Source organism: Balaenoptera acutorostrata, chromosome X (assembly GCF_949987535.1).
Source record: "Balaenoptera acutorostrata chromosome X, mBalAcu1.1, whole genome shotgun sequence".
Lineage (NCBI taxonomy): Eukaryota > Metazoa > Chordata > Mammalia > Artiodactyla > Balaenopteridae > Balaenoptera > Balaenoptera acutorostrata.
In genome coordinates, this window is record NC_080085.1 from 54,233,524 (window position 1) to 54,245,344 (window position 11,821).

At 44.0% G+C, this 11,821-nt stretch overlaps 1 protein-coding gene across 1 annotated transcript; it reads right to left on the reverse strand.

The window, feature by feature from the left end:
* Nucleotides 1-692: 692 nt before the first annotated feature.
* On the reverse strand, nucleotides 693-7,328 carry ASB12 (ankyrin repeat and SOCS box containing 12). Its single transcript, XM_007190358.2, has 3 exons — nucleotides 7,223-7,328; nucleotides 1,399-2,248; nucleotides 693-969 (listed from the first exon to the last, which is right to left on the reverse strand). The coding sequence occupies exons 2-3, from the start codon at nucleotides 2,222-2,224 to the stop codon at nucleotides 836-838; spliced, it is 960 nt and encodes a 319-aa protein (XP_007190420.2). The 5' UTR covers nucleotides 2,225-2,248; nucleotides 7,223-7,328; the 3' UTR covers nucleotides 693-835.
* Nucleotides 7,329-11,821: the final 4,493 nt, after the last annotated feature.

Here is an 11,821-nt window from a genome sequence, read left to right on the forward strand (position 1 = left end):
TGATTCTACTTTCTATCAGGTGACCCCTGTCCCTAGAGTCTGGACATACTTCCTCCCTCACCCCTCCAACCTAAGGGTGATGTTGGCCTCCTGCTGTCACTAAACTCTGGGTTAACTTCCTGTCCTTCTTAGATTCTCTGCCTATCACCTATGTAACCAATTTCTTCTCTGTGTTAAATTCGTTGTGACAAATATTTGGTAGTTTGTTTTCCTAGTTAGATCTTGACTATAAAATAGACTAATGTAATTGCAGCCTATGATTCAAGGTGAGTGAATGGGAGACTCCTTGGTCACTTGACTCAAATAGGGTATTGGGCAACAGCCCCTGAAAAGGGTGAAGCCCCTTTACTTCACCACAACCTGGTGTCAGTAGATTGGCTGTGGACCCAAGTTTGGTTTGGTAACAATAGCAGCCAGAGATTCAATGGAGATACAGGGCTGAGCAAGGTGATGCTACCCTTATACTTACCTGAATTCTTCAGGACCTTGCTTCTAAGACATTACAGCTCCAAATTCTCTCAAGGATCTTGGTGGGGATGTATAGGCCACTGGGTTAGTTTTCTCTTTCAGTGGCTAGGCTCGTATGCCTGTTGAATGCCAGATCACTCTAATCCTTCCCCATGGCCAACCAGACCCTTTCCCCCAGTGAACCCCCCCACCCCACACACACACCAACACAACAGCCCCCAGGATTTATTTTGTTGAGGATTTTATTGTGGAGGGTAATACAGGAGAGCAGCTTCAGGCGAGTGGGTAGAGCTGTAGTGCCCTCAAGCTACCTGGGTCCCCAGGTGGTTTTTTGGAGGCATTGTGTGTTTCTGGGCAGGCTGCAAGGTTACAGTTGGTGTTTAAGATAGCTAATCAACACAGGGGGAATATCCAGCTGGTCGATGGCTTGTGGCTGGCTGGTGTGGCGCAGGGCTCTGCGGATAACTAAACGAGCCTGTGATAGTAGTGACCGTGGAGTGGCTACAGGAAGGAAAAACAGGTCATGAGAAGCAATTCTCAGTGTAGTTCTCCCACCCAAGCTTACATCCATCCTGCCCTGGCTACTGCAGCCCTAATTGCTCTCTCCCTTCTAAGAAATGTCCCCTCCCTGCCCTCAATGCATGGTACCAATGGGGACACACTGAGGCCTAGAGAGGGCATGTTCAAGGCCACAAAACAGTCATGGGCAATGCCAGAAGGAGAAACTGGGCTAGTGCTATCCCCTACATCATCTTAGTGATCCCTTCCCTAAAAAGGAATCTGTAACCTCTTCTCTACTGGGGCCCCAGGAGAGGGAAGAAGATGGTGTTTTCTCCAACTCATCCCAGAAGGATTAGCTTGGGGGGTGATTTGGGGCCCTCGGCCCTCCAAGCCAGGAGACCTATTAGAGCTGGTCTGCCTGACACTCACCTCGGGCCTGTAGCAGCAATGCAGTGCCTTTATCATATTGTGAGTTCAGATCCAGGGAGAGAGATGGAAGGTAGATGTTAGCACCAAAATCAATTAACAGCCGGATGTACTCTGGCTCACAATTATGGTGCAGGCAGATTTCGAGGAGGGTGCAGGGCCGTGGGACTCGAGTCAGTAGGTGCTGGTCAGTACAGTTGTAATCAGGGTCTGCCCCATGGAGCAAAAGCAGGCGGAAACAATCAAGGTGACCGTAGACTGCAGCCAAATAGAGGGGGCCAGAACATGAAGCTATGTTTGATGCCCAGACTGGTAGTTTTGCCTTGACGTTGGCCTCTGCACCATGACCCAGGAGCTCCTGCAGGATGGCAACAGCACCATCACGGGCAGCTGTGAGCACAGGAGAGCAGTTGTTGTAGATGCTACCACCAGGACAAGCACCAGCTTCCAAAAGCACACGCACACAGTCCAGATGGCCATGACTGACGGCAGTAAAAAGTGGTGTCTGTGCCTTGACGTCCAAGCTGTCAACATCAGCACCATGTGCCAGGAGGACCTGTAAGCAGCTAAGGTGGCCATAAGAAGCAGCCAAGCGCAAGGGTGTCCCAGGGACGCCCCAGCCACTTCTACTGTTGATGAATCGTTTATAACGCTCCTGGCGCAAAAGCTGGTCCAAGGTATAAGAGTCGTTGTTGTACACTGCTTGATTGAGAGCCTGCTTCTCCCCCGTGTCAGTGTCCTCCTCCTCCTTATCGGGCTGCAGGAGGGAGAAGATTTTGGTGATGTCCATGAGGTTCACCTTGGCTAATTGGAGCAGAACTATTCTCATTATGAGCAGGAGGATATGCCAGATCTGTGGATGACAAAAACAGCAGAGACTGAGGGCTCCCATCAAAAGCCTGGATGCTTGCCCCCCATCTTTCACATCAGGCTCTTCACTCATGGGTCCCCTGCTTCTAACTCCTACTCCATCTTATTTCAGACCCCAGAGATGGCTGCCAAAATAGTTCAGGCCATTTCATAGCCTGGTGCCTTTGCATATGCTCTTCTGTCTTCCCTTCAAACTCCTACTTCTGGGAAACCTTCCCTAATCTCCTCCTCCTCTGCTCAGGGATTCCAAAGGATTACTACTATGCTTTAGCTATGAACTTTCACATCACATTTCCACTTATCTGTGCTTCATCAGTGTGTAAACTCCAGGATGAGGACTCCTGTCTCCATCTTATTATTCCTCCACTCCCAGTAGAGCCTACATCATGACCGGGGTGTTGGTAGATACATCTTCCTTGGTTCAGAATGTGTGGACTAATGAGGTGGTTCTGGTCTGGTAGTTGCTAGGCCAACAGAATGGTGTTTTGTGGTGTCAAGCTGTCATCCCTGAGCATTCTGACATCAGTCTCATGGGGCAGGCCCTCAACTCTACCTCTCAATCTTTTAGATGAGATTCAGCCTCTTCACAGCCCCTCATATGTGACCTCCCCTCAGACTCAGGCCCCATGCTTCAGGCAACAGGGTTGCTCAGGAAATGGATGTTGAATGGCATTCACTGATTAAATAAAGAGGTGACATTACAAGTAAAAGTAAAAGGTGACTTCAAGTAAAACATAGTCAAAGAGATAGTAGGAAATAGTTGAGGTTTCCAGGACAAGTCCTCCTCTCTGTTGACAACTGGTTTTTCCACCAGGACCATTTCAATCCAGGAATCCCTTTGATTGCCAGCATCTCTTTGGAAACTATGGTTTCGCAATCTCTCTGAGTCGAGCCTTTTCCCATCCTCTCTGTTCCACCCAGCCTGGAGCCTTGCCTCAACCCTCAACTCTTCTCTCCTCATTATCCCCAGGCCCTGCAAAATCACCCATGGCCTAATGGCTGACTCATCCTAAACCCTTGGCATTTCTAGTCCTGTTCCTAATGCTCCAAAATCAAAGTCACCCACCTCAGTTGGTAATGTCATCAGGGTAAGCTGGTAGGGTTTTCAGAAGTTGAGTCTCCCTCTTATCCCATACCCTGCAGCCCTGGGCTCAGGGCTTCAAACCTCCTTTTATTCATTGTCCACCTCCACCCCTCTTTGTTAGCCTGGGGCCTCAAATACACACCTCATAGAATAAATTGTGAGGTGGGTGGGTGGGGCCTCCCTCAACTTTAGCCCCCCTGCCACAAGTCAGCATCAACTCCATATATGGTCTTTTATTTATTCACTTTTGAGGTGCAATTATAAGAAGATAATTTTAGAAATCAGGCAGACCTAAGTTTGTAACTCAGCACCCTCATTTCCTATCTGAGTAAGCTTTGGGAAAGTCTCTTCCCTCCTTTTTTTTTTTCAGTGCTCCCAATTTTATTTTTATTTAATGCTAAAATTTAAAGAAAAAAAAAGGTACTGTAAATCTGACAAATGACAGAATGCAGGTGATATTTCCATAGCGTGATTTTAAAATAGAATAATGTTGATATCTGAGATTACACTCATTCAGTTTCCTCGTTTATAAGACAGAAATGATAGTCCCTGCCTCATGGGGCTGTTAAGAGAAAGAAAGCTACCATATACTAGATCTTCAAAGGTGAGCTTCTTCTGTGCCTTCAACCTCTCCACTGGCTCCTCCCCCTCAATCATCTTTGGAAACAAAAGACTTCTGTGGTCCTTTGTCCTACTCTAGCTACCTTTATTTTCTTCTCTCTCTTTTTCACCAAACATCTCCAAAAAGTTGTCTACCATCCATTTCCTCACCTCCATTTCCACCCTCTGCAGTCTGTCTCCACCCACCCTCAATCACACACTGAGATATTTCTTTAAAACTCATCCTTGTGGTTAAAACTACTGGCTGTTTCTCAGCTCTTTCCTTTTCTGACTTTTCTGGGACATCTGTCTCCACTGACCACTTCCTCCTATGTAGTCTTCCCTTGGCTTCCTGGCCAGCACACTCTTCTGATTTTTCTCCCCTGAAATAGTTTTGTTCCCCTTGTTCTAGAGCTGTAGCTCTCACCTTTATCAGGATGATTTCAAGCCTACCACTCCAAGTCCCCCAGCTCTCTCTTCAGCAAAAGGTATGTATTCACTGAGTTCTTTCAGGTACTTCAAAAAGTCAGCAGTATCACACCACCACTACTACTATCACCATCACCAAACTAGATCCACATCTCAGTTCCTCATCATCCAACTGGTCAACCAAACCAAATGCCCAAGACTAATGTCAGCCCTCTTATCTCATTGTTCCACTCGCATCTAATTGGTCATCAAATCTAGGATTTTACTTCCTAGAGGCCTCTATAGGCAACCCGATTGCCAGTGCTTTATCCAGACCCCCATCATCTTTTGCATCAACTGTTGTAGTAGTCTCCTAGCTAGTTTATCTTTTCAATAATTTCTCCACATTTTGGCTAAAGTGATCATTTAAAAGTACAAATCTTCTCTCTGCCAATCTTATATTTTAAACCTTTTAATCACTCCCTTTTCTTTCAGAGTATAGCCCAGATGCCTTCCCAGGCTCACAGGTCCTTCATGAGAAAACCTTGGCCAATATCTCCAGCCTCATTTCCTACCACTCCTCTACTTATACCCCAAGATCCATTGATAAGGGAAGAGAAATGATGGCTGTTGATATACATCATGCTTCCTTCTGTCACATGTAAGTCCTTCTGATGGGTTAGTTCCTTGAGTCTTTGCTCTTAATAGTACTATAGCAGTCATCACACTATATCATAAGTCCTTCTATATAGGTCTGTTTTGCCCCCAGTGCAGATTGGGAAGCCATATATGGAAGTAGTAAAACATGGTCTAGGATTCTGCTTCAATCTCAACTCTACCAATTAGTAGTTGTGTGATCTATGGCAGATCATTTAATCTCTCTGTGCCTATTTCTTCATCTGTAAAGATAGTATGATACTAGTATCTGCCTCAGAGGGTTATTGTTAGGATTAAATGAGTTAATATCAATACATCTTAAATGTTTAGAATACCACCTGTATGTAGTACTCAGTAACTATTTTCACTATGATTTTTATTATTACTTAGGTCTCTAATTTCTATGGTTGTTGCTCCCTCCTGAAGTTAAAGCTCTATAACTTCAGAGATGGAATGCACATAATAAATTATTTACTTTAATCTCCTCAATTTAGAGATGGGAAAACCAAGGCTTAGAGGAGAGCAGAGACTTTTTCCTAAGGTCACATGGCTGTTATTGACAGTTGTCTTATTAGCAAGAACTCAGAACACATCTATAATCGTGTGCTTTTCAGAGCTATTTCACGTAGTGGAATAGGTAATATTATTCCCATTTTGTGGATGAGGAAACTGAAGTCCAATAGGGTAAGGGATTTGCCAGGTGCCTTACATCAGGGCAATAGCAGAGCCAGAAATAGAATCCAGGTTTCCTTATTCCCCATCCTGTTCTTTCTACTGCCACCTGAAAAATAAACACATACCCCTCCCCCTTGCCTCAAGCAGTCATATTGTAGCTCTCAGGATCCTCAGGTTTGAGGGTCATACTGGATTCCAGGATCTCAATCATAGAAGGTTGCTTTACAAATCATTTCTTCTGACAGCCAGTAGGGATTCTCTCCTTACTATTTTATTTGGGGCAGTGGTGTTCAGAGAAATGAAGAGGAAAGGGAGTGTGAAGGGAAATGCTGAAGCTCTCACCAAGGTCATACTATGAACCCACAGCAGGGCCCATATTATGAGCCTCCAGAGGGAGAACAAGGCATGACCCCAGCTACCTTGGGCACTTGAGTGAATTGTGCCTTATCTCATTAGATAGGATAAGAAAACCTAACTCATCTTTTGTTTAATCTCACCATACTGTGGTTTATTAATCTGAGTTTCTATGTGTGACCATTCTGTGCAAGGATCCTCGTCCTGATCCCCAAAGTGCAGGGGTTTTAAACCCTTTTTTGGTGGCATTGGCCCCTGTGACAATTTGGCTAAGTCTCTGGTCCCCTCTCAGAATGATTTTTAATATATAAAATATATAGAATTAAAGGAAACCAATTATATTGAAATACAGCTATCAAAATATTTTTAAAACTGCATGATATAGTAATAGAAGTTCTTTACTAACACGTTAAATAACAAGATCTACTAATAATTTCTAAGTGATTATGAGCATAAATGACATTTCCAGATCTCTGCCACAACTGTAATATGATAGGGAATATCTATGATTTCTTCTGGTGACCAAGTTACAGGAACTAGTAATACTATTGCCATTTGCTGCCTGCATTCATCCTTGAAGGAAATGGTAAATTTCAGTTAGAGATTAGGGGGATATAAAGGTGATTGTTTGCCCCATCTGTATTTTTGGACCCTTTGAATTCTATCTAAGGCCCTCTTGGGGGGGGGGTCTGTGAATCTAGGTTAAGAACTCCTATGGGAGAGTGGCTGGTTTCAGTGGACCCTAGAATAGTCTGCCAGGCATTAGTAGACTATTTTTAGTACTCATCTTCCCCGCCCCCCCCCACACACTGAGGAGCTCTGCCCTTCTGCCCTGAGCCCACCCTGCTGCATCCACACACAGACTCACAAATACTACACAGGGACACAAAGACAAAACTTCACCCTCCCTGTATTGCATAACCGCAGCAATTTCCTTCAAGAAGTAGGCCCATTTGAACCCCAGAGCCTAGACAGACACAGTTTCCTGGGACAGATGAGGCAGGAAACCATCCTTCCCTCTGCGGGAAGGTTTCCCCACTAACCTCCCAAGCACCCCCAGAAACCAGACCCAGTGGAAACAGACTACTAAGGGTGGTGATCATAGGTCCACTGGCTGGCAGCCCTTAGGGTTCACTCGTCCCTGACAGCATCATCGCGTCCTAGGCTCCAGGTACTCACCGGGCTGCCCCTACCCCTCTGCGAAGCATTGGGCCCTGGTGGCCCCTCCAAGGGGAGCCCCCTACTGCCCTGGGGGCTGGTGCAGGCAGGGCTCTCAGTTTCCACTGTTAACAACACCGCCTAAAGGCTGGCTGAACAGGTCCAGAGGGCTAATTTTAATTTACCCTCCACCCTCCCTCCCAGGGCCGTATTATCTTACTAATGCCATACTGGGAGAGATCCCAGTGAGAGGAGGACCATCCTCGGGGAAGTCCTGGAAGGACTGTCAGGCAGGTGTCTGGCTGGGCCAGGACTCAGGCTCCTAGTGTGTCCTAGGGTACCCCTCCCCACCATTCATATGGGCTACAAGGCCAGACTCCTGTGCTGTGAGTGTTCTCATCCTTTCATCAAGGGACCTGAGAAGGCCTGTTCTCCCTTAGCACACTTTCCTCTGGCCCAGGCCTCTTCTTTTTCTCTCCCTACTTAGCCACTCTGGATTTCCTTTTTCCTTTTTTTTTTTTTAATTTTTATTTATTTATTTAGTTATTTATGGCTGTGTTGGGTCCTCGTTTCTGCGCGAGGGCTTTCTCCAGTCGCGGCAAGCGGGGCCACTCCTCATCGCGATGCGCGGGCCTCCCACCACCGCGGCCTCTCTTGCTGCGGAGCACAGGCTCCAGACGCACAGGCTCAGTAATTGTGCCGCTCCGCGGCATGTGGGATCCTCCCAGACCAGGGCCCGAACCCATGTCCCCTGCATCGGCAGGCAGACTCCCAACCACTGCGCCACCAGGGAAGCCCCCCTTTTTCCTTTTTTGAAGGACCAGCAACACATTGCTCTCTCCTTCCCCCACCCCAATGCCCCCACTCCCAAGAGTGAGGAGGATGGTGGGAAGCAAAGACCTCCATGCTGGTACATATATCAACAAGGTTTTCTAAAATTTAGAAGGCCTGATCATTTATAAATGCCTCCCCAGTCAACCAACCTACCAGACTCAGCTTGAAGAAAATACCCACAGCCTCTCCACTCTTCTCACACCTAAGGCATCAAACCAGATTCATGTGTCCAGCACTAGGAACTTTGTCAAAAGCTCAGGTCTTAAATGTATTGTTTTAGCTCTCTGGTTGCCATGAAATGAAGGAAGTGGTAGGGAGCTACCTTTAGAAATAGTCACATTATCTACTTTAGATGTCACCCAAAAAGAAAGTGGAAGCCAGCTCTTTCTTCTCCCTGGGAGGAAATGCCAGCCTAGCATTTGGTATACAAACTACATCACAAACCATCTGATCATGTCTGAGAAACACTTTATGGAGAAACTATCAAGAAGCCACTATGTGTAAGGTTCTAAAGGCAGGAAGAACACAAAGAAATGTAAAATATAGTATCCCTGAAAGAGTTCACAATTTATTAGGAAAAACAGACATGAAAACAACTGTATTTCTCATAATGCAAAAATGCCAGAACTAAAAGCTGCCTATGGTTATCTTGTGTCTTTGTCAATCTCCCAGATTAGTCTGGGGGGTTACTGCAGGGTTCTATGTCCCTACATCCACCAAAACCAATAGTAACTTGAATTTTCCTGCAAAGAGATTCCAGTCTATATAGAACATTGATCCCAAGACCTCAAAGTCCCTTTCTTTCCCTTCCAGTCATCAAGGAAGAGAAGGTTCCAGTCAGGAAAAAAGAAAAGCCAGTGAGGGAATGAGAGATGTGTTGGGATAAAGCACTGGCAGCCCTGTTTTACATGATTACTTTGGTGTTAGAATCTGCACATTGAAAGGAAATTTCCACATTTCTGAGAGATGTTCAATGACTTCTGCTTAAATGCTTCCAATAATAGGACACTCTCTACATCCAGAAGTAACACATCTCATTATTGGACAGCTCAGTTAGTCCTTCTTTCTGCTAAGCCTATATCTGCATCTATAAAGCATCCCTGAGGTCAACTGCTGATCCGATCTTCATTTACCCTTAGGACCTCAGAGAACACAGTTACTTTCTTTGCCCCAAAACAGCCCCCTAGGGATCTGAACCCAGGTATCTTATCCTTCATGTCACCTTATCTCAGTGAAAACAGCTCAGCTCCTTCAACTATTTATTTCAAGCTGGTATCTATCCAGTCACTTCCCAAGTCTTGTCTACCACACTCATGAAGTGGTCATGCAGCCTGCTTACACATTAACAGCACCAGGTAGTTCACAGGAGGTCAGATGACTTCTTAGGAAAGTGTCAAGTGTGTCTCAGTGTGATCAATGACTCTGACTATCAGAAACATCAAAAAGCATATCTGCTTCACCTCAGTTTGAGCCAGTGGCCTGTAGTTGTTTATTATGAGGTTTCATGCAAACCTGATTAGCAGCCAATAAACAAGCTATTATGATGCAGTATTATTCTTGAAAAAAAAAAGATTAGTAGGATTTTTTAATAGCAAATTTTGGAGATAATTGTATATTAACATACAGTTGTAAAAATAATACAGAGATCCCCTGTAGACTTTACTATTTCCTCCAGTAGTAGAATTTTGCAAGACAATGCAGTGCCACAAGTAGGATATTGACATTGATACAATCCACCTATCTTATTCAGATTTCCCAAGGTTTACCTGTAGTCATGTGTGTGTGTGTGTGTGTGTGTGTGTGTGTGTGTGTTTACTTCTGTACAATTTTATCACATAGTAGGCTCTTGCATATACCACCACAGACAATATACAGAATAGTTCTATCACAATAAGGATACCTCAGATTTCCTTTTTATAGCCATATCCACTCCTTTCTCACTCTCCCTCCTTGGTCCCTAACCCCTGGCAACATCTAATCTCTTTTCCATTTCTATAATTTGGGCATTTCAAAATTATATAAATGAAACCATACTTTTCTTAAAAAAATATTTTCCATGCCCCTATTTGACTTTTTTTAAAAAAATTATTTATTTTTGGCTGTGTTGGGTCTTCGTTGCTGCACACAGGCTTTCTCTAGTTGCAGTGAGCTGGGGCTACCCTTCATTGCGGTGCACGGGCTTCTCATTGAGGTGGCATCTCTCATTGCGGAGCACAGGCTCTAGGCGCAAGCTTCAGTAGTTGTGGCACATGAGCTTGGTAGCTGTGGCTCACGGGCTCTAGAGAACAGGCTCAGTAGTTGAGGTGCACAGGCTTAGTTGCTCTGCGGCATGTGGGCTCTTCCCAGACCGGGGATCGAACCTGTGTCCCCTGCATTGGCAGGTGGATTCTTAACCACTGCACCACTAGGGAAGTCCCGAAACCATAACTTTTGAAAGTAGCTTTTTTTCATCCAGCATGCCCTTGGGACTCATCCAAGTTGTTGCCTGTATCAAGTTTTTGTTTTTGTGGTATGTATGTACCATGATTTTTTTAACCATTGACCCAGTGAAGGACATCTGGATTGTATGTAGTATTTGGCTATTAAGAATAAGGCTTCTATGAACATCTGTGCACAGGTCTTTATCACTCTAGTAATATCATAGGCCTTATTGAGTAAAGTGATTACCCTAACCCTAACCCTAACACTAACCCTAACCCTAACCCTAAAGTGATTACTCCCACTTTACTCTTCCATGTCAGGATTCCTTTAGCTATACTAGGGCCTGTGACTTTCAATATACCTTTTAGAATAAGCTTGCCTATGTCTCCCCCACCCAAAAAAAAACTTAATGAGATTTTGGTAGAAACTGTGTTAAGTCTATATAACAATTTCAGGAGAATTGACTGCTTTACTGTGTTGAACCCATGCACATGGTATTTTTTTTAAATTGTTATTGGAGTATAGTCGATTTACAATGTTGTGTTAGTTTCTGCTGTACAGCAAAGTGTATCAGTTATACATGTACATATATCCACTCTTTTTAAGATTATTTTCCCATATAGGCCATTACAGAGTCTTGAGTAGAGTTCCCTGTGCTATACAGTAGGTTATTATTAGTTATCTGTTTTATATATAGTAGTGTGTATATGTCAATCCCAATCTCCCAATTTATCCCTCATCTCCCCCCACTTTCCTTCCTGGTAACCAAAAGTTTGTTTTCTACATCTGTAACTCTATTTCTATTTTGTAGATAAGTTCATTTGTACCCTTTTTTTAGATTCGACATATAAGCAATATCATATGATATTTGTCTTTCTCTGAACATGGTATGTTTTTACATTTATTTAAGTCCTTAATTTCTTTCATCACATTTTGTAGTTTTCAGCATATGTATCATGTACATATTTTGTTAAGTGTATACCTATGTTTTTGAATTTCTTTGGATAAATTATAAATTACATTGGGTTTTGATTTCAGTTTCCATGTGTTCATGTAGAAATTTGATTTTTTTTTGTGTGTGTATATTGATTTTATATCTTGCCACAGTGCTGACTTCACTAGTTCCACTGTTTTTGTTTTTGTATATTCCTTGGGAATTTCTATGTAGTCAATCATGTCATCTGCAAATAGGGACAGCTTTGTTTCTTCCTTTCCAATCTGAATGGCTTATTTCCTTTCCTTGCCTTCTGCAGTGGCTAGAAATTCCAGAAATATATTGAATAAGAGTGGTGAGAGAGGACGTCTTTGCTTTTTCCCAGTCTTGGGGGGAAGCATTTAGTCTTTCATCATTAGGTATGATGTTAA

Bases quoted from the DNA above. Each gene is read 5' to 3' on its own strand.
- ASB12 (XM_007190358.2), bottom strand. From the start codon at position 2,224: ATGAGAATAGTTCTGCTCCAATTAGCCAAGGTGAACCTCATGGACATC. The intron at 970-1,398 runs GTGAGTGTCAGG...TCCTTCCTGTAG, and splicing joins ATTGCTGCTACAGGCCCGAG to CCACTCCACGGTCACTACTA.